General features: G+C 43.3%; 2 protein-coding genes across 17 annotated transcripts in view; one reads left to right on the top strand and one right to left on the bottom strand.

Annotated features, from left to right (window-relative positions):
- Positions 1–27,842, bottom strand: part of FAM180B (family with sequence similarity 180 member B) — a 404,198-nt gene that overhangs the window by 90,116 nt on the left and 286,240 nt on the right. The gene's annotated exons all lie outside the window — the stretch shown is intronic.
- Positions 1–27,842, top strand: part of CELF1 (CUGBP Elav-like family member 1) — an 83,174-nt gene that overhangs the window by 30,651 nt on the left and 24,681 nt on the right. For 6 of the 16 annotated variants that reach the window (XM_032776080.2, XM_032776078.2, XM_032776077.2 and 3 more), the window contains exons 2-8: positions 14,494–14,681; positions 16,820–16,902; positions 17,376–17,424; positions 23,631–23,765; positions 23,950–24,029; positions 24,346–24,507; positions 25,910–25,991. In XM_032776080.2, coding sequence (XP_032631971.1) covers positions 14,504–14,681; positions 16,820–16,902; positions 17,376–17,424; positions 23,631–23,765; positions 23,950–24,029; positions 24,346–24,507; positions 25,910–25,991 — 769 coding nt within the window. In that variant the 5' untranslated portion in view covers positions 14,494–14,503. The remainder of the gene's footprint in view (positions 1–14,493; positions 14,682–16,819; positions 16,903–17,375; positions 17,425–23,630; positions 23,766–23,949; positions 24,030–24,345; positions 24,508–25,909; positions 25,992–27,842) is intronic. The other 10 variants (XM_075065325.1, XM_075065324.1, XM_075065333.1 and 7 more) reach the window with 3 other exon arrangements.

Genomic DNA, 27,842 nt, shown 5'->3' with positions numbered 1-27,842 from the left:
ATGCTGCTGACAGATGGCGGTACTGCAGTGCTACACAGCAGCATTCATTTGCCTTTGCAAGGTAGCAGAGATGGTTACCATCCCTATTGCACCGTCTGCCATGCCATTGTAAATTGGCAATGAGATGATGGTTATCAGTCGTTCTGTACGTCTGCTGCTGTCATGGGTGCTCCTGGCTGGCCTCGCTGAGGTCGGCCGGGGCGCATGGACAAAAATGGGAATGACTCCCCGGGTCATTCCCTTCTTTATGTTTTGTCTAAAAATAGAGTCAGTCCTGCCTAGAATATGGGGCAAGTGTACTAGAGAACCAGACCAGCACAGCCGGTCCTGTGTATCAGAGCCCCAGAGATCCCGCAGAAATGATGAGCTGCATGCCATTCTAGGGGTGCCCCTGCAACAACCCCACCCATTGCTTCCCTCCTCCCCCAACCCTCCTGGGCTACCGTGGCAGTGTCCCCCCATTTGTGTGATGAAGTAATAAAATGCAGGAATAAGAAACACTGACTTTTTAGTGAGATAAAATGAGGGGAGGAAGCCTCCAGCTGCTATGATAGTCCAGGCAGGACATTAAAGGGTGGCGGGGGAGAGGAGCCCAGCCTCCTGCTGCTATGATAGTCCAGGCAGTACAGAATCTTTTCTTTAGACATGAAAGCAGGGGGGCTGATAGAGCTCAGCCCCAGTTGCTATGATGAGAACGGTTACCAGCGTTCTGTACCATCTGCCAGGAATGACGGGAGTCATTCCCATTTTTACCCAGGCTCCCCCCGGCCGACCTCACCTGAGGCCAGCCAGGAGCACTTACGGGCTGATGATGATGGTGGATAGTAGTCATATTGTACCATCTGCCACCGAGGAAGGGAGAGGATGCTGGTGTTCAGCGCTGCAGCACCCCGTCTACCAGCAGCATGCAGTAGACATAGGGTGACATTGAAAAAAGGCAGAAACATTTTTTTTCCCTTTTCTTTCAGGGGGGAGAGGGTGTAAATTGACGAATATACCCTGAACCACCCGGGAAATGTTTTTGACCCTTCAGGCATTGGGAGCTCAGCCAAGAATGCAAATGCTTTTCGGAGACTGCGGGACTGTGGGATAGCTGGAGTCCTCAGTATCCCCCCTCCCTCCCTCCATGAGCGTCCATTTGATTCTTTGGCTTTCCGTTACGCTTTTCACACAGCACTGTGCTGTGGACTCTGTATCATAGCCTGGAGATTTTTCAAATGCTTTGGCATTTCGTCTTCTGTAACGGAGCTGTGATAGAACAGATTTGTCTCCCCATACAGCGATCAGATCTAGTATCTCCTGTACAGTCCATACTGGAGCTCTTTTTGGATTTGGGACTGCATCGCCACTCGTGCTGATCAGAGCTCCACGCTGGGCAAACAGGAAATGAAATTCAAAAGTTCGCGGGGCTTTTCCTGTCTACCTGGCCACTGCATCTGAGTTCAGATTGCTTTCTAGAGTGGTCACAATGATGCACTGTGGGATACCGCCCGGCAGCCAATACCATCGATTTGCGGCCACACTAACCCTAATCCGACATGGCAATACCGATTTCAGCGCTACTCCTCTCATCGGGGAGGAGTACAGAAATTGGTTTAAAGAGCCCTTTATATCAATATAAAGGGCCTCATTGTCTGGACGAGTGCAGGGTTAAATCGGTTTAACACTGCTAAATTTGATTTAAACGCGTAGTGTAGACCAGGCCTAAGTGATACTGTTGGGGAGTGCAGTGCTAAGAGAACATTTTTGTAGCTTCTGCCCTCATCTAGAAAAAGACTGAGAAGCTAGGAGTCCTGGAAATGATGATGGTGATATAGCCAAAGAGCAGTGGAAGGAGATTTGAATCCTCCCAAACTTGAGCTTTGAGAGAAGCTGAAGGAATTCTCAGAGTAACAGTTTGAGTTTACTTTTTTAGTAGTTGTGCAGTAAGAAAATAGTGTGACGATAGACGGGCAGATGTTTCAGACCTGCCAAGGAGACTTTCTCACTCCCATTCATGTGATTTTTTTTTTTTTGGTATCAATGTAAACCTTTGTCATTTCAGTCACTTAAATAGAAAACATAGCTCTAGCTGGTCAGGTGCTGGGCTGGCAGCCTAAGGCTGCTTTAATAACTGCAATCTGTGCACCATGAAAGCAAACATTCGGGTAAAGTCTTGCAGCTGTTTTTTACTAGAGAAACAGTTCATTGTGTCTAGAGCCTGGGGTCCACTGAGTTGTAGAATTTTCTAGCACCTGCAACCTCAGCTGGTGGTGATTGAGTGCACCTCCTGCATGCTCCCTTTTGCTGCTTTTCCGAAGGGAGAGAGGAGGGGACTGTGTGTGCCTGAGGAGGGGACTGGGTGTGCCTGAAGAGGGATTGCAAACAGTTTGTTTTGAGATCATTCTCTGAAATATATGAACCTATCTTTCTAGAGTAGAGGGGTTGAGACTGAATGGCTCATGTTGTTATGAATGACATTTAGGTCACTGGCAAATTGGGTCTCGATTGCTGTTTGACTTGTGTGCAGTGAATTGATGATTTAATCCATTTCCTAGCAGATAAGCTTTGACCTAAAAGCACTATCCCATTTGACACTAGTTGTCCCACTTGTCGCAATCTCAGCAGGGAGCCAATGATTCAGTGTGCCACAAACTGAATTTACCTCTTGACAATAGTGGTGGCACTTCTAGAGCAGATGTGAGGCATGCTAGAGGAGGAGAAAATGTGTATTGGTACTATCTGTGCTAGGGTGACTATATGTCCCATTTTGGCCAGGACGGTCCCTTTTTTAAGCCCTGTCCCAGCTGTCCTGACTTTTTTTGGCAAAAGTGTGCATTTACCCCATTTGGTCCTGCTGACTTGATCAGTTGGCAAGAGCAAACTGGACAAATGGCCAGTTTTGTCAAAAAGTGGGAAGCGGAGGAATGTGGGGGGTGAGGTGAGTGGCAACGCCAGTCCAGCCTCATAGGGTGGGGAGGCATGACTCGGACCAGCAGCAACGCCAGGCTGGCAAAGGTAGGGGAGCCTTGGGCAAGCAGCTCGGGCCACCCCTGCATGAGGAGAGGAAGCGGGGTGGTGTCAGGCTAGCTGCGGTGTCTCATTTTTCCTTTGGGAAATAAGGTCACCCTAATCTGTGCAGTGACAATTTATACTCCTGGGGGAATTCTGCGCTACTGCACAAGCGCAGAATTTATGTCACCTGCGGATTTCTTCCCCACAGAAAACTGACTTTTTGACAGGGAAGCAAAGGGAAACCACAAGAGCGGTCATGCTACTCTCCCCAGCAGTATATTTTGGGTGCCCAGGGCAGCCGGCAGAGAGGTAAATCACTGTGAGCAGGAAGTGGGACTGGGGAAGACCCTGCTGGTGGCTTCTGTCCTGTACTGGGCTTAGCTGCTAGTCTCGGCTGGGCTGGGGAGGATGGGACTTTCTCTTCCCCTGCGTGGCATCTAGGGCTGGGTCAAACCCACCCCCAGATTTCTCCCCCAGCTGCAGGAAACTCTGCAAGCTCTCCTGCACCCATTGCTCCTCAGCTGCAGGGGGAGGGATCCCTGTACAGGGAGCTGCTCCTCTATATGCCAGACCCCATCATACCCAGACCCTCCTGCCGAGCCTCACACACACACTCAGAACCCCCCCTCCCCATGACTCCCACGTCCCCTACATCTGGACCACACCAGCGAGCCCCTCACAGCCGGATTCCCACCTCACTAAGCTCCACTCCCTCAGCATCTGGACCCCATACTGAGACCCCCACACTCTTCTGCTGAGCTCAACCCCACCCCCATTAGCCCACTCCCTGCCACTATGCCCCAGCCACCTTCACCTAGACCTCCCCAACAGGCCCCTGTGCACCAGATCCCCCACTGAGCCGCCTGCACACAAATTGCCCCACACACCCTCTCAACCCACACCTGGATCCCCCACATTAAGCCCCTCTACACTTAGATCCTGCCTTGCTGAGCCTGCCTACCCACACCGAGGGGCAGAGCCCAGGGGTGTTTCTGGGGCAGACTGGGTCCTTGCGCTGTGTCAGAGTTGGGTGCCATACTGGAGGCTTCACATTTATTTGACAAATTTGCAGAATTTTAATTTTTGGGGGCACAGAATGCCTTCACAAGTAAATGCTTTTGGAAGATTGAGGTGTTGCTGACACTGTTTACTCACTAGATTGGATCTCAGTGAGGCAAACATGCCCATCATTTAGGATTCTAGGGCAAAAATCTAGGGTATGACAGTCTGGACCTATACACAGAATGCTTCTGCCGACATACACAGGCAGAAATTGTGGAAAAACAACATCGCTTGCCTCATAACCTAAGTCATGCAGAACGCAATGCCATTCACAGCCTCAGAAACCACCCTGACGTTATAATCAAAAAGGCTGATAAAGGAGGTGCTGTTGTCATCATAAACAGGTCTGACTACCAAAAGGAGGCTACCAGACAACTCTCCAATACCAAATTCTACAGGCCACTTCCCTCATATCCCACTGAGGAATACACTAAGAAACTCCACCATCTACTCAGGACACTTCCTACACTAACACCGGAACAAATCAACATATCCTTAGAGCCCCGACCAGGGTTATTCTGTCTACTACCCAAGATCCACAAACCCGTAAATCCTGGACGCACCATCATCTTGGGCATTGGCACTCTCACTGAAGGACCGTCTGGATATGTGGACTCTCTACTCAGACCCTATGCCACCAGCACTCCCAGCTATCTCCGTGACACCACTGATTTCCTGAGGAAACTACAATGCATTGGTGACCTTCTAGAAAACACCATCCTAGCCACCATGGATGTAGAGGCTCTTTACACAAACATCCCACACACAGATGGAATACAAGTGGTCAGGAACAGTATCCCTGATGATGCCACAGCACAACTGGCTGCTGAGCTCTGTGCCTTTATCCTCACACACAACTATTTCAAATTTGATGACAATATATATCTCCAGATCAGTGGCACCGCTATGGGCACCCGCATGGCCCCACAATATGCCAATATTTTTATGGCTGACCTGGAACAACGCTTCCTCAGCTCTCGTCCACTCACGCCCCTTCTCTACCTACGCTACATTGATGACATCTTCATCATCTGGACCCATGGGAAGGAGACTCTGGAAAAATTCCACCACGATTTCAACAGCTTCCACCCCACCATCAACCTCAGCCTGGACCAATCTACACGGGAGGTCCACTTTCTAGACACCACGGTGCAAATAAGTGATGGTCACATTAACACCACCCTATATCGAAAACCTACCGACCGCTATGCCTACCTTCATGCCTCCAGCTTCCATCCCGGGCACATCACACGATCCATTGTCTACAGCCAAGCACTGAGGTACAACCGCATCTGCTCTAACCCCTCAGACAGAGACCAACACCTACAAAATCTCCACCAAGCATTCTCAAAACTACAATACCCGCACGAGGAAATTAGGAAACAGATCAACAGAGCCAGACGTGTACCCAGAAGCCTCCTACTGCAAGACAAACCCAAGAAAGAAACCAACAGGACTCCACTGGCCATCACATACAGCCCCCAGCTAAAACCCCTCCAACGCATCATCAGGGATCTACAACCCATCCTGGACAATGATCCCACACTTTCACAGGTCTTGGGTGGCAGGCCAATCCTTGCCCACAGACAACCTGCCAACCTGAAACGTATTCTCACCAGCAACTGCACACCGTACCATAGTAACTCTAGCTCAGGAACCAATCCATGCAACAAACCTCGATGCCAACTCTGCCCACATATCTACACCAGCGACACCATCACAGGACCTAACCAGATCAGCCATACCATCACTGGTTCATTCACCTGCACGTCCACCAATGTAATATACGCCATCATATGCCAGCAATGCCCCTCTGCTATGTACATCGGCCAAACTGGACAGTCACTACGGAAAAGGATAAATGGACACAAATCAGATATCAGGAATGGCAATATACAAAAACCTGTAGGAGAGCACTTCAACCTCCCTGGCCACACTATAGCAGACCTTAAGGTGGCCATCCTGCAGCAAAAAAACTTCAGGACCAGACTTCAAAGAGAAACTGCTGAGCTTCAGTTCATCTGCAAATTTGACACCATCAGCTCAGGATTAAACAAAAACTGTGAATGGCTTGCCAACTACAAAAGCAGTTTTTCCTTCCTTGGTTTTCACACCTCAACTGCTAGAAGAGGGCCTCATCCTCCCGGATTGAACTAACCTCGTTATCTCTAGCCTGCTTCTTGCTTGCATGTATATACCTGCCCTTGGAAATTTCCACTACATGCATCCGACGAAATGGGTATTCACCCACGAAAGCTCATGCTCCAATGCGTCTGTTAGTCTATAAGGTGCCACAGGACTCTTTGCTGTTTTTACATGCCCATCATTATAGCTGCATGTTGTGTACTGCATAATATCTGTGACGTGAAGGGGGAAAAGTGACCGCCAGGGTAAAGCAGCAAAGTGGACTGTCTTCTGAATTTGAACAGCTGGACTATTAGGTCTATTAGAAGAGCCAATTGTGGAGCCATATGGTTGAGGGAGGCCTGAAAAGGCCGTTTTAACAATCAACCACAGTAGTGTTGTCTGTTGCTTCTACAAAATAGTGTCTCTCTTGTATACAGTGATTGAGTATAGGTGGGTTATTGCCTTCTGCTGTGAATTTTGCAATATGTGGTGTAAACTAACAAAGATAGTTTGTTTCCAAAAATACCATTTTATTTTGTTCAAAGAAACGGGCAACAAATTAAAGTGCAAACAAACATACAATGTAAAAAGCATTTAGCAACACTGTAACAGGGTAAACCATACTTAGGGCCCTTCATTTTCAGTTTTTATTTTATTTAATTTTTCCTGAGACTTTCAGTGTGTATTATCACAACAAAAACAAGTGAAAATCAATACAAAAAGCTATTAATAATTTTTCTGGGTAAATATCGGGATTTATTTTGGTGGTCGGAAAGAGCCAGGAGGAAAAAGTATTCAGTAGATTAATGCTTAGAATTCCGTTCATCAGTGTGGTTTGCTGCAAAACTAAAACACTTCTGAGTTTAAGAAAATATCTCTTTTAATTCCCAAATAAAACTTTTCGTTTCAATAAACAGTTTACTGTTGACGGGGCTTTGGAGCAGAGCCCGGAGCTGGAGCACGGAGCAGCTCTGGAGCAGTGGAGCTGCAGGTTTTTGTCTGGAGCTGGGGTGGAGCTGGAGCACAGCTCCAAAGCCCTGATTGTAGATTTAGAACTATTAGCCTATAAATATTTACATTTAATAATTCGGCCACACCATTTGCAGCGCAAACACTCAACTTCATCCTTTTCTCCTGCTTTCGTTTTTTAAAACTTTTGAATACTTTTGTTCTGAAATGTATTCTGATACAGATTTTCATTTTCTTCCCATTTTAGTGTGTCAAATCTTCAAATTGGTATCTGCCAGCAGCTTGAAATATGTACATGGTAGGCGTGAAATTCGTCAGTGCGTTCAGATGTATATGCACTTCAGAGCTTGCGTACATGCCTGTTTGTGTGTATCTTCTAGACTAATAATAGCCTTACTTCAACAGGCAGCTTTGAATATACGCACAGACTAATGTATTCTTGTAACACATATATCTCATGCAATGTATTGTATTTTCCTAATAAAACAAGTTATTTTTATATATATTTGAATCCTACAAAAGCAGGATGAAAATCAGAAAAAAAAATGACACTTTTTATAAAACCCGGGAACTTTTTGGTGGTAATCTGTTTTTAAACTGAAAATGAAGGGACTTAACCATACTTTAAAACCTCAAGTATAAATGGATGTAAACAGTGAACATTCATGTAAACTTACTACAGTGTAGTACAGGGGTCGGTAACCTTTCAGAAGTGGTGTGCCGAGTCTTCATTTGTTCACTATAATTTAAGGTTTTGCGTGCCAGTAATACATTTTAACGTTTTTAGAAGGCCACTTTCTCTAAGTCTATAATATATAACTAAACTATTATTGTATGTAAAGTAAATAAGTATTTTAAAATGCTTAAGAAGCTTCTTTTAAAATTAAATTAAAATGCAGAGCCCCCCAAGACCCGGGCAGTGTGAGTGCCTCTGAAATTCAGCTCGCGTGCCACAGGTTGCCTGCCCCTGGTGTAGTAAGTTGTGGCTGATCCTGTGGTTTTTGCATGTCAGTATATGTGTTGCTCTGGTTCTTGTTTTCTCCTGATGTGGCTTGGTAGAGGTAAGGATGTACATCATGCTGCCACTTGTTGTGTTGGGGAGTGTAGGGTGCACTGACCATGGAGTTTTCCAAGGTTTGGAAAAGCTGCTGAGTCTGGAGTGTCTGTGTCGATACCGCTCTACAGCATCTGAGCAAACCCATGATGTCCTAGTGCATTTCTTTGATGCTCATGCTTGCCCTCTGCTGCAGCAACTGCTCTCTCTATTCTTGGCCCTTTCCTATAGTCATGGTCCTGTGGCCTCTCCATGGTCTGTGTTTATTGTTTGAGCGTAGGCCTGCTAAACACAGGGTTGCGCGTTCAGTCCTTGAGGGGGCTACTTAGGGATCTGGAACAAAAAAATCTGTACTTGGTCCTGCTAGTGAAGGCAGGGGGCTGGACTCGATGACCTTTCAGGGTTCCTTCCAGTTCTATGAGATAGGTATATCTCCATATATACGCGATATTTTCACAGGCAGTGGTGATTTTGGCTGATATCTAATTCCTGAGAGTGACAAAGGCATAGAGAACCCATCTTCTACTGACATCCTGAAGCCACCTGGGCCCTAATCCTACTAGCCTGTTTATTGCAGTGGTGCCAACCAAACTCATTGCAGAGTGACAAGGGAACGTTTCATATCATGAGGGGAAAAACACGGCTGCCATACCTAGAAATTCAGGAGAGGATTGCAGAATATCTCCATGAAATTTCCATTGAGATCGCTCAGGAGGATAAAAGGAACATCCCTATTCAGATAAACAAAGTGCTTTGCATGGCTCCCTCTGCCTCGCTGAAGAAATCAAAGGATTTAAAAGCAGATGCAACTCTATTTCTGTCTGTCCTACCTCTACCCGATCACCAGACACTGATCTGATATGGATGGTATAATTGGACTGTCATATTGCTTCTTTGAATTTATTCTCTTAATATTTTATTTTCTAACATTATAACATAAAAGTAAGGAATCAGAAATCAATGCTTTGTTCTCTAATTGTGGATATGGGATGGGTGCAATTTTTAAATGGGGAAGAAGGGCAGAAGAGGTGAGGTTTCGGGCACCGAAACAGGAAAAAATGATTATCAGCAATAATGCATGTACACTCTTACCCAAGCTCCGTTCCCCTTCATTAGCAGGCTCATCTATGTTCATCTGACAGAACTGGCTTGTCTCTGGCAGAGTTTCAAACAGCTTGTGGCATGGTTTGAGTCCCACACAGCACCCCCTCGCCCACCTTGCTGTCTGGGGGTCTCTGCTTTGGGTTCCTGAGAAGTGTCCAGAGTGAAGAGTGGGATGCTGGCAGGATCACTTCCAAGTATGACATGCTGTTCATTGTAGAAGTGGCAGATTTATGGAGCAGCAGCAGATTTCTTGTTGACCTCCCTTACATTCTGGCATGCCAGTGAAGTTCCTTTGCTTTCATGCAGCACTGTTGCTCATCCCTGTAATGCTCAAGTTTCAGCATCCTATGTGCAATATGCAGGTAGATATTGATATTTCTGTGACTGTTCCGTAGCTGTCCTTGCACAACCTTGTCCCCCACAGAATGAGGATATCAATGACTTTTTGCCTGCTCCAGGCAGGAGCATATGTATTAGCTCTGTGTGTGCATGGAGCTGACATGGTCGGATACACACAGCAAAAGTGAGCTGGTAGGTGTGCTCACCAAGGTGGGCAATCAGGAAAAGGCATTTCAAAAACATACGAGTTTTAAAGATTGGTGGTGGGGCAATCTTCTGGTCTCTGTGACTGCTGGGCAGTGGAGATCAAAATTGTGACCTGAGTGGTCACTGTCACAGGGACATTGTGAGATAGTTGCTGCTGGACTGGTAGGGTTGACACAAGTAATGTAGTGTGTACACTTGTCCTGCGAGTAGGTTGACCATGGTTCTGTGTTGCTCAGGGAGGAGATGTTACCATTTTGCTGTAACCAGGTGCTTACATCAGCGAGAGACAAATTTTGGTGTACTGTATATACATGCACAACTAGATTGATGCAGGTCAACTTAGGTTGACCTAATTCCTAGTGTAGATCAGGTTTGAGAGTGGAAGAATAGTAGGAGGGAGATTTGGGTGGATTGAAAGGTGTGAGTGGAAGTAAAGAGAGTTAGAACTTGGCACACAGGGAGAAGCAGAAGTGTGTAAAGCTTGGAAGCTAAGACCAAAAAATCTAAACTTGACATGGAAATCTTTAGGGAGCCAATGAAGGGATTTCAAACTAGTTTGCCTTTAAACTGTTATCTATTTTATGTTCAGTAGAATGAAGCCAGCTTTTCTTTAGGGAAAGAAGAGTAGGAAGACATGGCAGGAGTCACCCATAATGATTATCAAACTCCTCCTGTGAAATGTTCTCAGTAATCTCAATACCCCTTGTAAAATCCATCTTCCAGGAGAATCTGTTGCCAGAACAGCTTCCCTCCATTCTGCAGTCAACTGTAAGGCCAGACAGCACTGCTTGGGAAGGCTGGATGGAAGTATTTTGTTTGGTGTTCTGCTATCCTTTGGCTGGTAAGACCTGGAGTCTGCAGCGCAAAGCTACAGAACTACATAAACCTTGGAAAGAATCACCACTGCATCTTCCCCTTGTGTAACCACATTATTTTCTGCAGAGCTTCCTGGTCCCGAAATTGTGGCAGACTTTAGAGAGCAGTTTTGGCAGGACTCTAAGCTGAAGTGATGTTTGAGTGTAAGGTAATGTGAAGTCTGCAGTTCCCAAACTGGGAAACTGATATATCTGAGACCAGTTCTTTTTTCATCATTTCACAGAGGTAGCGCGTGGGATGTGATCCTTGCCAGGTGGTGGTGGACAGCTGTTAAAACAGTAATGGAGTGCAGCTGTTTCTTGTGTAATATTGGTGAACACATGGTTTTAAATGTTGTTTCCATTCAGGTTAGTACTGGTCGGTTTTCCCAGCATATTCAGTACTAGGCTCCTTTGTCTTCCCATTTGTAGTAGTTCTGTGCATATCTGTAACATCTTTCTCTCCAGGATCTCAAAGCGCATTACAAACATATAAACCTCTTAACCTCAGTAGGTCAGCATATATTGTCCCTGTTTTAATTATAAGGAAACTGGTGCACCATGATCAACTGACTTTACCAAGATGACTCAATTAATCCATAACATTGGTCAGTACAGAATCCAAGAGTGTTGACTCTGTTCTCTACAATGACCACTAGACACTTTCTCCTGTTCTTGCCCTCACATTTCATGTACTCTGTATGTATGTGCAAAGTATTATTCTTATTGTGTGAGACTTCATGTGTTTTGGCACATAGTAGAGGGAGAGTAGTAAGAGCAGGCACTCCTTCACAGATAAGGAGGAGGCTTTGAGTGGTCAAGCCTCCTTGTAGCAGCAAGCTACTAGAACTCATTTTGGCAAAAGATATCAGCCATACCTTGATCTATGTTGGCCCTGTGAGGTGTCAACACTCAGGTCCTGATCCAAGTTCCAACACCTATCTATTAGTGGACCCCAAGGCCTAGGGCTGGCATTTTTGGGGGTGAAGAGTTTGTTGGGGTCTGTGAGGTTAGAGTTTGTGTTCCTTCTGCTCTGTCAACCACTGCTATCTTCATTGATCTGACATTCTGTTTATCTGACAGAGCACTCAGTCCTGCTTCGCCAGGGAAAACTGCACAAAACAAGCCCAATGCATCAGCACTTTCATTGTGTAGTGAGCTGAGCCTCCCTTCACATGGTCACATCCCCCTTTTAATCCATGACTCCATGTCCCTTTTCCAGTCCATCCTATTTCTCTGATGTCTATTGCTGGTCGCCCTGAGCTCCTGTTTCTGTGATTTGAGTGTTTTTTATGTGGCTTGGTGTGTTAAGACCTGCAGGACTTTAGGAAGTGGCATTTTTGTTTGTGGGTTAGACAGTACGTTGACTTAGTGTTAGTGGTTTGTGACAGACAGAGGTGATGGCTGCGTTTAAGTTGGATTTCCTCCCAGAGATGATGGTGGACCATTGTTCCTTGAATGCCAGTCCTGTGTAAGTATTTTGTGTCTTCATATCTGCTTTTTTGCTTATGTTCTTAGCTTGGAATTGCCTCTTTGGAACTTTCTTTCCTACCTAATGTATTCTCCCTGGAGGAAAAGGCGAAAGGGCAGGAGAGTCTCGGAGCTGCATTCTAAGAGAAATCCTGGAAATTGTTTACAGTTGATTTTTCTCCTGCTCAGAACACATCTTCATTCCCTCTGAAAACAGTTAACCCCTTTGGGGTAAAACTACTTGGTGGCAGTCCTTACAGAATCCAGTAGAAGTCACTGTACTGATGCTCTGAAACCAGTGGCTGAAGTGCAGTGTTAGAAGATTCCTTCCTTCTGAATGGCTTTGGACTGCTCTCTTTTAGACAGGAATTGAATGATCTTTGAACTGTTTCTAAGGTCATATGGTGACCATGTGGATTTAGCTACCAGGAGACATGCTGTTAATCTCTATGGTGCCACAAGTACTCCTCCTTGTTTTTGCCCTCTTGGAGCTTCTCATGGGAGTGACACCAGAGCTGGGACCAACTGCCACAGGATAGTGTATACCTATCAGTTGCTCCCCCTCAGAATTCAAGCATTGTGTAGTTCACCCCTTAATAAAAGGAGTTGGGTTTTCTGGATTCTTTGAAAGTCATTAATCCCTTGCAGTGGGAGTTCTGGTGGAGTGAAAAGCATTATGTCACACCCTTTCCTTTTCCCAGTAAAGAGCCTTATGCTTCCCATCCTTGTCAAACCCTTCTTAGAATGTGGGAGCACTTTATGGCAACAGTTGTCTTCCTATGTGTCTGAACCAGCACATAGCAAGTTGAAAGAGATGCCAGAATACACACACTCAATATCCAGTCCACATTTAATGGAACTTGACTGGTAATTTTGTTTTTAAAAATTCCTTGATTAAAAACTTCTTAATAAACACTGTGGAAGAACATGACCACAAATAAGTCCAAGATGATAAAACACCTATCTTCCTTAATGTACAGTAAATAAAGAGGACAACAAAAAAACTAAAATAAGAAGACTGGCCCAGAAGGCCACTCACGGCCTTCAACCGTGTGTGGGAGGGAGGAGGGAATTATTTCATAGTCACTGGCTCCCTCTCCCCTCACTCTTCTAGATTATACATAGGGATTGTTAGCAGTTTCACCCTGCTAATGTCTACTAGTGTAGCAGGATATTAGCATTAGCATTTCAGGCAGTCTCCCAGAGCAACTCACCCTGTATTATTTAAGGTCTTTGATAACTAATAGTAAGACTCATCTTGCACTAGCTAAACAATGAGCCAATGCAGATTGTTGTGTGGGATCATCAGTTGCTGGGCGCTGTTTGAGAGATGACCTAGAAGCCTGTTGAAGACAAAATCTTGTTTACTGTATTCTGATAAATGATTTCTCCTCCCTTATTGGGCCCCTTGTACTATTCCATTAGTTTTCTCAAAATGATGGTACTTCAAGATCAATGATAAATCAATCCTGATCATCTTGTGGGACCAAATAGTATACAAGACCAATGTGTTCATTTTCAGCCACAACCCTGACCTTGTTTTTTCCCCGGAATTTTGTTCAGAGTTCTCTGGACCCATGAGAATCTTGCTGTAATGTGAACCTCTTATGGAACTTCTAGTGTCTTCATTCTAGTCACTTTTCCTTAGCTTAAGAGGGATCTGTGGATTGTCAGATTTAAATAAAAATTCTTTTGCTCCCCAATCGTTTTTATAGTTTGTTAGTAGGTTTGCTGCTAATACCAGGTTTTTTGGCTCCTTCCCACTCCAGTTTTTCCTTGTGTCCAGTTCTGCAGTGATGAGCAATGACATTTCAGTCTTCTACACCAAAGACTTTGGTGTCCCAAATCCAGGTGGCTGATTATACTGTAGGGCAGGGATTGGCAACCATTGGGACGCGGCGGCCAGCACATCCCTCAGCCCGCGCTGCTTCCCGCAGCCCCCATTGGCCTGGAGCGGTGAACTGTGGCCAATGGGAGTCGTGATCAGCCGAACCTGTGGACGCGGCAGGTAAACAAACAAGCCCAGTCCACCAAGGGTGTTAAAGGTTGCCAATCCCTGCTGTAGGAGCTAGGAGGGGAAAGACAGTCTCCAAGCACAGAGCTCTATAATGAGCCTGATGGCTAAATCTAAATGTTCTCTTAATTTGCTTGGAGTATGCAGGAGTCCTTTTAGAATACTGCTGTTGAGAGACCTTTTTCCACAGCATCATAAGCAGGCTGTTTGGAGCTGCAACATTAATTGGTACCTAGGGAGGATTAATCTAGACAGGTGGTGATGATGATGTAACAGAAGTTCCTCCCTGTCCTGTGCAGCTCAAAGAAAATGAATGGCACACTGGATCACCCAGATCAACCTGACCTAGATGCCATCAAGATGTTTGTGGGGCAGGTTCCACGGAGCTGGTGTGAGAAGGATCTGAGAGAACTCTTTGAACAGTATGGTGCTGTCTACGAAATTAACGTCCTGAGGGACAGGAGCCAAAACCCTCCTCAGAGCAAAGGTGAGCACTTCTATCCTTCTTAGCTGATACTTGGGTTCCCAGCTTTAGTCACTTGCACTCTGTCATGCTTCATCTCTCTGCTTATTTACATGCCAAGGAGTTAACTGTAGATGTACAAATACATACACACCTGACCTTTGTGCTCTATAAGTGCATCTCCATTCATATGTAGCTGTACTGTGATCTCATTGTGTAAATTGGGCTAAGGTGATCAGACAAATGGGAGACCATCAAGGGAAATGGGTGTCCAAGGTATGTAGCCTATTTGTTAGGTTTAGATTTCTCTTCTGAAGGACTGTAATATTGGAGGTGTAATATTTTGGATGAAATTCAAAACAGGTCTTGGCCATCTGAACCAACTGAAGATCGCATGGAACTCTTTTAAGAGGTTGCTAACCCCAGTGTCCTCGCTAAATTTCATATCAAGTAATTACATTCTCCTGCAGTTCAGTTGGCTACAATATGTTTCTCTTCCTATCTTAACTGTTTCATAGATTTTCTGTGCACTGTCAAACAACTGCTGTGTTTCAGCCCGGGGGTAGCTCCATTTCAGAGGTGGTGAGTCATGCCTGTAATGACAGTTTGTAAAGCACTTTGAGAAGGAAAGTTCAGATGCAGCTCACAGATATGCTTTCTATATGCCAACTAAGTAGTCTATCATAAGCATTTTTCATTTGGCTTGTGAGAGAGGGGATTTGCTATGAGATGTTTACATGTGACTAATATATGCATTTTATTTAATATTTCTGGTAAATTTCTTGAAAGGGTAAATTTTGCTGAGTATCAGTAAAAACTTCCTTGTAGAGATCTATTAGGTTGCAGAAATGTCACCTATGGGAAGTGGTGAGAGCCTAATTGCTGTTGATGTTTAAAATTAAACTGAACAAATAGGGAACAATCCTATCTTGGCTCCAGGGGAATGGAGAAGAAACTTATAGTAGTGCTTCTTCATCTTTAACTTCTGGTTCTTATATCCATCCTCTAGAGTAGCTACTTGTTGCAGACTAGCAGAACAAAATACAGTAACCTACTCTTTAACACCTCTCTGAATGACACATGCTCTCACAGGAGTACAGGCAATGTCTTTCTAGTCTGCACAGAAAGGGGATAGAGTTGTAGATTTGGAAACGGAGGTAGTCAGGTCCTAAATCTCGAATGCCACCCAGAGCCTGTGCTGATGGGAAGACAAGGGAAGAGGGAGAAAGGAATTGGAATGAGGGAGAATACACTTCATACAGACTGCAATTCTGCACTGTCCCAGGGGCTTGAAGAAAGAGGAATGAACAGACTAGAAAAACTTAACAGTTTTTTTTCTATCTCTGATTTCTGTGATTCTGTAGTCTGCATGCTGCATTAGGGGAGACAGAAATAGCAGAGGCTAAGGACTGCTCATAAAGCTGAACTGTATTGTCTGTGCTTAATAACTATCCTATTTGTAACTATATGCACTTTTATAGACAAAAAGCCTGTGGGGCATCATGCGTTATTGGTTATGTTTTGGAGTTGTAACTTTCTGTATAAATAACTACAGTCATTTGAGAACTGTTGAGTGTAATTGCTTTGCACACTATGCCCATCTAGTGGAGACAAATTCCATCTCAGGAGTTTATGCCCAAGGCTGGAGTCTGATTAAGTGGGCAAAGAGAATGTTCATTATTTGTCCTGAGTGCTAAGTGGAGCATTTAAAAGTCTGTATAGAGAAGGCTTAGCCCTGGTGATGCCAAGAGTTAGTCCTCGTTGGGCTAGGTATCTTTGAGAGTGGTGCTGACAGTATTGAACAATTACTTGCACTGGCAGAAAAACACCGTGCTTACTGGAAAAATGAGAGTGTCTCTAGAAAAGTATTGTTGGGCAAGCCCAGTTGGAATGAGAGGAGAGCTCTTACGAACCTTTGAGTGTGATACAGGGGCTGTTGGGTCTAGTCATTGAAGACATCACATGTTATATTATACTTATTTTGACAGAAGTCCTATTCTAAATAGATTCAATATTAAGCTATTGCCATCTGTTTCCATCCATGATCCTCGTGTCTATCAAAGAGTTTGTGTTTGACGGGTAGAAGTGGTGCACTGTGTATCCCAGTATGTCACACAGGAATTGAATATCCTTGATTTGCTTGTTTTGGGTTTGCATTGCAGGGTGCTGTTTTGTTACATTTTATACCCGTAAAGCTGCACTAGAAGCACAGAATGCTCTCCACAACATGAAGATCCTCCCAGGGGTAAGAGGCAGAATGCTCTTTCAAGCATCTCTTTTGCTTGTCTTTCTGTCCTGCCATTTACTCATGTTCTGAGCTCTTTGGCTTCACTGATGCACAAACATTGCCGTGCTCTTCTGCGTGATTATTTTAGAACATGATTTCGGAGGGAGGGGCCTTGAACTACAAGTCATGGCAGCAGATCTCTAAGGATTTTCAAGAGGTTTTGAAGGGAAAGGGATAGCAGGGAATTGTGTGCGCTGCATCTGGGGAACACCCTGAGGTACCATGTGGGAATGGGGGCATATCAGTGTGAAAGATATAGGGAATACTCCCTGGGGTTCTTTCCTAGAAATTTCTATGGGGTTATGTCTAACCCTTCTCTAATGGCTGTGTTGGCTCCCCTCCATGTCGTTAGTGGTTCCTGTGGGGTAATGTGACTCAGCTAGTTACAGAGTGAATGCATCAAGTTTGAGGTGCTCTTCTTTGGGTTTCAGATGCACCATCCCATCCAGATGAAACCAGCTGACAGTGAAAAAAATAATGGTAAGTTTTACTAAAGTCTGGTTTTTACGGTCTCATTAATGTTGATAGGGAAATTCCAAGAGGTCCCGTCTCTGTTGTAATGATCTCTGGGCAGCAGAGCATCTGTGTCTGTGGTGAAGTTTGTGAATTCAAGAGCTGGGAGGAATTTATGCCCACAAAGGGATAAATAAATACGGGTGAGGTTTCTAAACTTCCTGGAATCACACTCTCTCTCCTGCTGCTGCTGGTCCCACAAAAGTTATGCTAATTGAGAAGGCATTCAGTGAGTTATTTTCTGTACTTGCCCGGTATTTAACCCCAGACACCATTATCCATGGACTTGGCTGGTCGATTGGTTTGAGACAAAGTCCACCATATCTAGTGTTGGAGTCACAGTCTCCTCTAATAAGGTGTGTCTGCTTTACAAGAAAGATGAAACTGGGGTCTAAATAGCTTTTTAAGGCAGAGGTTATCACTTGCTGTATATTTGTACAGTGGCTAGCCCAGTATGATCCCCCAGATTGGTTGAGGTCCCTAACCGTTACCACAGTATAAATAATAAGTTCTTCATGGTGGAAATTTATTTATTTATACACAGATACTCCATCAGCAATATCAGTACATGCAGAAAATGCCAGAGTTAAGGTTGCATGTAACCCCCTACTTTTGTCTTTTCTCCCTTGTACAAGTACATTTCAATAATCTAATTACATAATCATAGACTTTTCTCAAATAATACAATAAAACAACATACAATAATTCAGCAGCCTTGGTTAACAGTGTGTAGCATAATATCTTGTAGTATTTTTTCATTCTTTTATGCTTACTCTAATTTTATTGTCTTCATGGACCAGTATATTGATTGATTGATTGATTGTCACAACAGCTGTGTGCTCAGTGCTGTATAAGACTTGGAAAGACAATCCTTGCCCCAAAGAGCCTACAATGTAAAAGACAGACATAAAGAAGACAGGATGCATTGGACACCCTGGAAAAGGGAGTAACTTGGAGTTGGGGTCATCTTTATATATAAACACATTTAACTCACTACTTCTAGACAACATGGAAGGAGTGAATCTGGAGACAGTTTAAATGAGGAAGGATTGGTGACTGACTCAGTTGAGTTTGGCAGGTCATTACATAAATAAGGAGCAACCTGGAAAAGGCATGGGGATTGAAGAGAGAGAATAAAAAACCAACGGAATTTCAGGTCTTGGCAGTATTGTAGGGTAGGAGTTATGGAAGGTTTTGCATGACTCAGGATATGAGATATAGGCAATGTTAGAGTTGTGCTGGGCCTTGAAGGCAGGGACAAAGAGTTTGTGGGGAAACCAATTAAAAATCACACTTCTGTATGAAAATCAACCCACATTGTTACAAGTAACAATTGAGATTCATGTAACAAAGAGACTAGAAAAACCATAAAAAATAATTTCAGATTTTGAAGCTGTGCTGGCTGCAACTGATTGACAAGAGCATGAGAAAATCTTGTAATCTGAAACAATTTAGTTGGACGCTGCTTGGAATATCCTTCTAGAGGACCATAGAAAGCCCACAGGAGGGAGCTTCATTCCTATATGTCTTAGGAATGACTCAGGTGAATAAGAGCAGAGCGCCCACCCTTGAACCTTTCCAGGTACGCTTAGCCTTCCCTACACTTTCATTGGCCAGCTACATTAGCCAGAGTGCTGCCTTCCGTTGCTGAGCTCTGTGACAAACCCTGTGCAGAAAGTACTGTGCATAGCATGCATTTTTAAAGGTTGTAACTGGGGATCTATTATTCTGATTTTTCATAGCAGCAAAGCTTGTCACAGAATTGTGCTCCAGAATCTGAGCTTTTGGCTTTTTTTTTTTTTAGTAAATGTTATGTTTCTGGCCTTTGTGGTTGTGAAGAAAGCCTTGAAAATATAATGTACTGGAATGATTTCTGCTTGTTTTCAGACAGCCTGTAACAAGGGTTCCCAAACGCGGTGCCCATGGGTGCCATGGTGCCCACGGGGGCATCAGAATGCGCCCGAGTCCTGGTCGGCAGTCAAGCATCCACCGAAATGCCGCCAAATTCGCCACCAACAAGCAACATCATCCAGAGGCGTCACCACCGACTTTCTGTGGCATTTTGGTGGATGCTTGACCGCCGCCACGGTCCTTCGTCTGGTGGCCGCAGACGAAAAGGTTGGGGACCACTGGCCTATAACAACAGCCCTGAAAAACATGACCTGCTCTGTTCAGCTAAATGGCTTGTTAACTTAAAGATGACAATCTGTGGTATATAATAAACTGAATATGTAAGGGCAGCATAAAATACAGTGTGACTATACCATAGTAAATAATATGGGGCTACTATGTTGTTATCCATTTTCATATTTAGCGCAATAACATCATCTGTTTTAAAAATTCTCTGAAGCTTGTGCAGAATTTTAAGAATTTCCTTCAGAGTGCAGCAGAACCTTTCTGCAAAATTTAGGTTCAGATCACAGTAGATTACGTGGGGGCTTTGTTTAATTCAATCAAATCAAGACCAAATTTCACCAGGATGCTCTGGTGGCTAGTTATAGGCCACATTTAAATGCCTCATTGTTTCAGCACTAGAGAAATTCAGAAAAAGGGAGCCATAATTTATTTATGAGAAATGAATTGTTCTCTCATTTACAAAATCAGCTGAACTTTGTGTGCTCAAACTCTCTCTCTGGTATGCAAAGTCACCGTCAGGTTAGAGTCCTGTCAGAAAATAGTTTCAGGCCCAAAGGTAAATGTTTCAGAAAGTTATCGGTGTCTAGTCATGAGGTGAGAGAGAAAGTTCTGCCATGGGTTAGAAACTGTCAAAAAGACAATCAAGGAGTTAGGGATGAATGGTCAATTTTCAAAGTGGCAAAAGGCTAACAGTGGGATACCTTGAGGTTCCATACTAGGTTTGGTATTGTTTAATATATTTATTGTCTGGAAAGCAGGTCAGCAATGAGCTAGCAAAATTTGTACGTGAAAAAAAAATGGGCAGTGTGATAGCAGATAACTCAACAGTTACTCAGTACACAGAGACAGTGAAGAAAGCAAACAGAATGTTAGGATGCAAAAAGAGTGGGACAGAAAATTTGCTAAAATATAATTAATGCTGTTCAGAATTTTTCTAATGAAAATTTTTTCGTCTAAAATGGTCTTTTATTGGAAATGAAAATTTTTAAAGGAAATTTGGGGTTTTTCAAAATTTTCTGTCTTTAAATGAAAATTTCCAGACTAAAAACAGGTTTGTTTGTTTTTTTCAGGAAAACAAAAAAGAATTTTTGAATAAAAATGTTCATGAAAAAATTTGAATACATTAAAATTGTTCTTTTTCAAAAACTGAAATGAAAATTGTTTTTAATTTTAATAAAAAAAATTTGCAAAAAAAAAGTGAACTCTTCTGATTAGCTTGGATTACAGTACGACTATCTAAATTCATTATATGTGCTCATCTGGGATACTATGTTGGATTCTTATCACCTGTCTCTGAAGGAACATTGGCAGAAATAGAGGAGATTTAGGGATGAACCACGAGATTGAGTAGATGTATGGAAAGACTGCTGTATTAAGAAAGAAATTGAAAAGAAGATTGACTGTTAGGAGAGGAGGTAAATGAGCGGAAACATGATAGAGGTGCATAAAATAACAAATAGTAACAAGAAAGTAAATTGTATTTACCCTCTCTTATAATGCAAGAACAAGGAGACATTTGATAAAACTGTAAACTAACAAATTTATAACTGATAAAACAAATAGGGATGTGTCTATGATTTTGGTCTTGGGTTTTTTTGTGGGGCATTCACATAATACATAACTAATTACAGGAGCTCCATAGGTTATTTATTACTGAGTCCAAGAGCTTAGTAAGAGTCAAAAAAGGAGTAGACAGTTACATAGATAATGAACGCATCTACAGTTACATTAGATAAGATAAAAGAAAAAAAAAAGGAATATCATACCCTGTTGACTTAGAGCAGTGGTTTTTAGCCTGTGGTCCACAGACCCCTGGGGGTCTTCAGGCTTTGTCTGAGATTTTCAAAGGGGTCTGCACCTCCATTTGAAATTTTGTAGGGGTCCACAAGTGAAAAAAGCTTGAAAACCAATGGCTTAGATCATAAACCATCCACTAACTGACAAGTATGGGGAAATGTCTTCCCCTGGGCAAATTAACTGTCCTCTATAAGAGGACTTACTTAAAATTGATCCCAGTTGCGGGGAGGGAATTAGGAAGGACTATAGAAACAGGGTTGAGAAGAACTCAGAAGAGTCAGGAGCAATGACAGAGTGCCTCTGGAGACAGCCAGGACCTCAGCTGGAGAGCTGGGGCTGAGTTTCTGAGAGAAGCAGTCTGGTAAGGCTCCAAGGAGCAGCCTGAAAGTTTAGAGACTACAGACCCAGGATAGAGCGCCTGAGTAACACCAAGACTCTAAAGAGGAGAGAGTAGGGGGAATAGCTAGAGAGACTATTTGCAGACAATTGAAGACAGACCTCAGAAGAGAGGAGCTGTGCCCAGAGAGAAACTGGGAAGAGAGAGACTGTTTGAAACTTATTCCTGGAGGAATTCAGTGCCAAAAAATTAAAAATTCTGTGCACAATATTTTAAAATTCTGCATTTTTTTGTCAAAATAACACAATATAATCAAGCTGGTTTCAATTATTTTGGTAATTTATTTGAACTACAATACAATGGATGGAGAATGGGAGTGGGGAGCATTGGAGGAAATCACCAAACCCGCATTGTCTAATAGTAATTGACCCTTTACTTCTGGTTATTAGACAACAAAAATGCAGCCATATGCTCAGTGTTGCATCATAGGCAACTGAAGAGCAAGTGAGGGCTGGGGATTCAGATTCACAGTTTATACTGGCTACTGACCATCTCCAAAAGGTCAGTAACAAACAGTTAATGGAGCACATTTTGATAGGATTTTTTTTCAGTCCAAAATTTAGACCAGTTTTAATCACTAAAGCACCATAAGCATTTATAGGGCCATACTGTTGCTTACAGTAAAGCTCCTTTGCACCACTCTGGCAATGTAAAGAAGCCTTAAAATTTTCACACCTGTTTTATGCACCTGGGGGAATTCACTTAGAAAAATGGAACAATTCACTAAGCAGGCAGGCTGCTGCATTCTGCTCTGCCTGAGGGAACAGAGCCTGCCCCATGCTTACCTCTTCAGAAAAACTCCAAAGCCCTGCCCCTTCACGCCGAGGGTACCACAATAGCAAGTGAGAGGGACAGAATGTCTGTCTCTCTCTCTCTCTCTCACACGACTGCCCAACACCCCCACCCCCATGGAAATTTACGACTCTACCGTCTGCTCTGGGTGCCCAATCCAACCTGCCTTCACTGCTAGGAAGGGAGTGCATAACTGCTCTTGCAGGGAGACAAAGAAATCTGTGAGGGCCATGAATTCTGCGCAAGCACAGTGATGCAGATTTCCCTGGAGTAGAAACTGTGAAATAGCTAGACCTCAGAGAGGTAGAACTGTGACACCAGCAAGAGTCTGGGAAGAAAGACTGTTTTTAAGTTCTCATTTTAACAAACTAGTGCCTGAGAAGGAGTGCTAATATGTGACTTGTATTGAGGAGTTCCATGGAGAAGGGAAACTGAGGACAGGCACTGCAGAACCACCCAGAACAGTAGCGGGCATGGCAGAATGAGCGAATACATCTATATCTCCTTCAACAAAGCTCTCTCTGTGGGAAGAGTTCAGTTCAATCCCCCACATTCAAAAGACTTGGAAGGGAGGAGCAAGCATTCAGCACATTATTATTTATTAATGTAATTAAAACATAAAACACTTGTAGGCTCCTTTCAGCTTTGTTATAAATGTTCTATGTGCATTCTCTTAAATGAGTAAAATCTCATTACTTGGAATAGGTGGGATTTGACTGGACAAATCCCTAGAGATTTCTACTGTAGGGAACAGTCCCGCACTGTCAGATGAGGAGGAGAGAGGTTTGACTAAATGAGAAGAACTAGTCTTCCTCAATCTAATTGCTGATCCCTTTAACCTCTCTCTTTCTCTGAGTTGATACTCAGTGCTTTGTCACCCTGAGTATCTCTTATTGCAGGAACACTGCTCCTTCAGCTTCTGATTTCAACCACTAGAGTAGCTGGGTAATATGAAGAAGGCCTACTGAAACAATGAGAGCTCTGGAGTTCCCTGCTTGATGTGAGTGCTATGTTACTGTAATGTCAAAGCTTCTTTCCTTTGATTCCTCAGCAGTGGAAGATAGAAAGCTGTTTATTGGGATGATCTCCAAGAAGTGCAATGAAAATGACATTCGGGTGATGTTCTCCTCCTTTGGGCAGATTGAGGAATGCAGGATATTACGGGGCCCAGATGGCCTGAGCCGAGGTAAGCACAAAGCTTCCGTGACAGTTCAAGATGTTCCTCTGGACTCTTTCCCCTGCACCTCAAGATCATACTTCAGCTATATTTGTGATTGGTAGGGTGCTTAAGCCCCGGGGGCATTTTCCTTCGCCTTCAGTTGTTGAAATGAATCTGGGGGTGAGTTCGATTCTTTCTGCCCTCTCCCCAGGTTGTGCATTTGTGACTTTTACAACAAGAGCCATGGCACAAACAGCAATCAAAGCAATGCACCAAGCACAGACCATGGAGGTAAGATAAATCTCTTTTGGAGATTGGGGATAGGCTGCACCACACAGAGATCATAAAGCTTGATGACTGGGGGGAGAGGGGAGCTTTGGAGTTAGTTTTCCGGACAGTGGGTCTTGGACTGAAAGATTTATTAAATATTTTAGCAAATAGCAAAAGTCAATACAAACTAGAGTGAAAAGCAGCTAAGATTTTGAACATTTGAGGTAGGAAGGGCACCTTCATATGTGCGGGGCGGAGAGCATGCCATTCACATAGTTTTTTGTCATATTTATGCAGTTGCTTGGGAGGTTGTAACCATGTGAACTGCTATTTGCAGGGTTGCTCTTCACCCATTGTGGTGAAATTTGCAGATACGCAGAAGGACAAAGAGCAGAAACGTATTGCTCAGCAACTCCAGCAGCAGATGCAACAGATAAGCGCTGCCTCTGTATGGGGAAACCTGGCTGGTCTGAACACACTTGGACCCCAATACTTAGCAGTGAGTTTCCTGTGTGGGTTCTACCAATCTGCCTATCTAAGATGCTTATATAGGCCTCCTCACCGTACTATTTGAGCATGTAACAATCTTCAGTGTATTTATGTTCACTACATTCCTGTGAAGGAAGTAATGTTATTCCCCATTTTACAGATGGGGAACTGAGGCATAGAAATACTGTAACTTACCCAAAGTCACCTACTGGGAAGATTTTCTCCTTAGGTTAGCTTCTTTTGAGTACTTTACATATATGTAATTTCAAGCCCTTTTCAGTTCTGTCTGCCATCAAAGTTGTATTCATCTCCCATTCTTTTTTCTCCAGCATTTATTACATTACTCTTTTTATTTTCAGTGACACCCACCAATGTCTTAGATGCTGTACAAACAGAAAAGAATGTCTGATCCCTACCTCAAGGAGCTCACAGTTTAAAACCCCAACAAACTGGCAGGCAGAGACTAGATGTAGTGAATAGTGGTACAGCATATATAGCATTTTATAACAAAAAATGACAAACTAAATTATTCTTCAAGCTTATTGTCACCAGTTTTCTCAGTTGTTTGGCTTTGCTGGGTTCAAAGGGGAGAAGTGTCTCTCACATCACTGCTCTGGCTCTTGTGTGGGACTTCAAGGGGTGAGGGATTCTCCTCATGCTGTTACAGTGTGGGGGGTAGAGAAGGATGAAATTTTCACCTCGTTCTGGCTGTGATGTAATGCAGGAGGTGGAGGAAATTTCCCTTTGTGCTATTGCTTTGGATTTGTTGAAGTGGGGTTTCTCTGTGACAGCACTCTAGCTATGAAGAAAAGGACAGGAATTCCCCCTAAATGGCATTCTGGCTGTGGCTCAGTCAGTACATGATGGGCATTCCCCTCATGATGGTGCTCTTGCTGTAGCTGAAGAATGTGGAGGGCATTCCCCACACACTGGCACTCTGGCTTCAGTGTTATGTCTTTGTGTGGTTGGCAATCACATTGTGCTAGCACTCTAGCTGTAGTGTGGGGCATGAAGGGGGATTCCCTTAGCGGTGGCACTCTGGTTGTGGTGCTTAAAGAGGATTCTCCTTACACACCCACACACCTATGCCAGTCTTTTGGACAGGGTGCCTGGATGATGTGGATTCCTTTTGTGCCAGTACTCTGCCCATAGTATATGGAGAAAGCTTTCTTTATGATGATCTTTGGCTATGGCGTGGTGCGTGAGCATTGGGGATTCCCATTATGACGGTGCTCTGACTGTAGTGAATGTGAGGAATTCTTCTTATGCTGTTGCTTTGGCTGTAGCATGATGCATGGGCAATGAGAATTCTCCTTATGGCGGCGCTCTGGCTGTGGTGTGGTGCAGTTTCTCCCAGAAGCAGAGCCAGCCCTCACTCTCACTCTTATTTTGTTTTTTGGTGTAATGTCTAGCTTTATTTGCAGCTCCTTCAGCAGACAGCAGCTGCCTCATCTGGGAACTTGAACACATTGAGCAGTCTCCATCCAATGGGAGGTGAGTGTTTCACCTGAAGACAGGTTCCATACCAAAAATAGAGGAGAGGCAGTTGTGATCTAGTAGGGAAGGAAGCCAGAGGGCTGCTGACATATCTGCCTCCTTTATGAAGAGTAGTCCTGAGTTACTCACCACTGCACAGGAAAGAGAGGGATTATGAGGTACCCAGCCCTGCAGTTACAAACCTGCGTGCGAGGATGTTCTCCTTTGAGTTTAGTTAGCAGTGGTTCCCTGGAAGTTGCAGTGTGCTCTCAGGATCCACCCTACCTCTGGTGGGCATGTTTTTGAGTAAATATTTGTCTTCTTTCATGAGCAGAGAGGCATGGAACTGTAGATTTTCTTGAAAGTAGGGATGTGTCTGAAGCATCACATGTTGAAATAAACACTACTGCATATATTTAATTGATAGAACATTCTCTGAGACTTTTAATTTAAATTCTTTTCTTGTAAGAAAGAATTTAAATGGATAAAATGTAGAAAATGCTATTGTAAGAAAGGTGACTTGTAAAAGTGGCCTTTCATTCAGGATATCTGCTGCCCATGCATTTGAGTCACCTGTCTGATATCTCTCTGTAGAGCTAATTCAGGTGCAGAGGAGGGAAATGTCTTTTGTGTTTTAATAAAATGAGCCAAATTCCTCACTGGGGGCTGTAAGCCAGGATTCACACCAATTGCAGCTACTTCAGCGGAGTCATAAAGAAGAGTTCTGTGGGGAGCTGAATCAAAGGCCATTTAGGGATTTGTAGATATTGAAAAGGATCTTGAATTGTGACTGAAAGTGGTTTGACAGCCAGTGCCTTCATGGAAGAAGAAAAATAATGAAAACCATCTTAGTACCATCAGCCACCCTGCCAGATCCTGCAGTCTGGAGGCTACATGTCATAATAAACCATGTTGAAAGCTGTTAATAGATCTATCATTAAATTCAACAGTTAGGAAAGCGAAAGTTATGGTCCCAGCGTGGCACAGACATATTAAGCCATTAAAATTATCTCCATATACTGTACAGTCATGCAAAACACTATGTGAATAGAGGCCAAGTTAACAATGTGAATTAATTTTGAATGTCCTGATTTGTGTGTGCGCATCACTTAACTGTAATACATTAATGAGAAGGAGCTTATGGAAAATAGTATATTGTAGCCCCTTCTGCATCTTGTAGAAAGTTGGACTTAAAGCCAGTATGTTAGTTCTCACCCTAGGCTCTGACTCTAAGGTACATAAAGTCAAGTCTATCCATTCTAGGTTTTTTCACAGCTCTTAGTTAGAGACATGAACCTGTCAGGTACCAATCTGCTCCATCTTGTGGAAGCAAAAAATTACTAGGGCTGTCAAGCGATTAAAAAAATGTACCTTGAGTAATTGCACAACTAAAAAAATTAATCGCGATTAATTGTGCTGTTAAACAATAATTGAATGCCACTTATTTAAATATTTTTGGATGTTTTCTACATTTTCAAATATATTGATTTAAACTACAACACAGAATACAAAGTATACAGTGCTCACTTTATATTTATTTTTTATTACAAGTGTTTTTCACTGTAAAAAAAAAAATAAAAGAAATAGTATTTCTCAGTTCACCTAATACAAATACTGTAATGCAATCTCTTTATCATGAAAGTTGAACTTACAAATATAGAATTAAGTACAAAAAAACTTGAATCCAAAAATAAAGAAATGTAAAATTTTAGAGCCTGCAAGTCCACTCAGTTCTACTACTTGTTCAGCCAATCACTCAGACAAACAAGTTTGTTTACATTTTCTGGAGATAATGCTGCAAGCTGTTGCATTCTGCACTAGCTGTAGCATATGTGTAGTGTTTAATCCATTACATAACGTAAGAATGGC

This window comes from Chelonoidis abingdonii, chromosome 4 (assembly GCF_003597395.2).
Source record: "Chelonoidis abingdonii isolate Lonesome George chromosome 4, CheloAbing_2.0, whole genome shotgun sequence".
Classification (NCBI taxonomy): domain Eukaryota; kingdom Metazoa; phylum Chordata; order Testudines; family Testudinidae; genus Chelonoidis; species Chelonoidis abingdonii.
The sequence above is the reverse complement of the archived record's forward strand: the minus strand, read 5'-3'. Positions and strand labels throughout refer to the sequence as shown.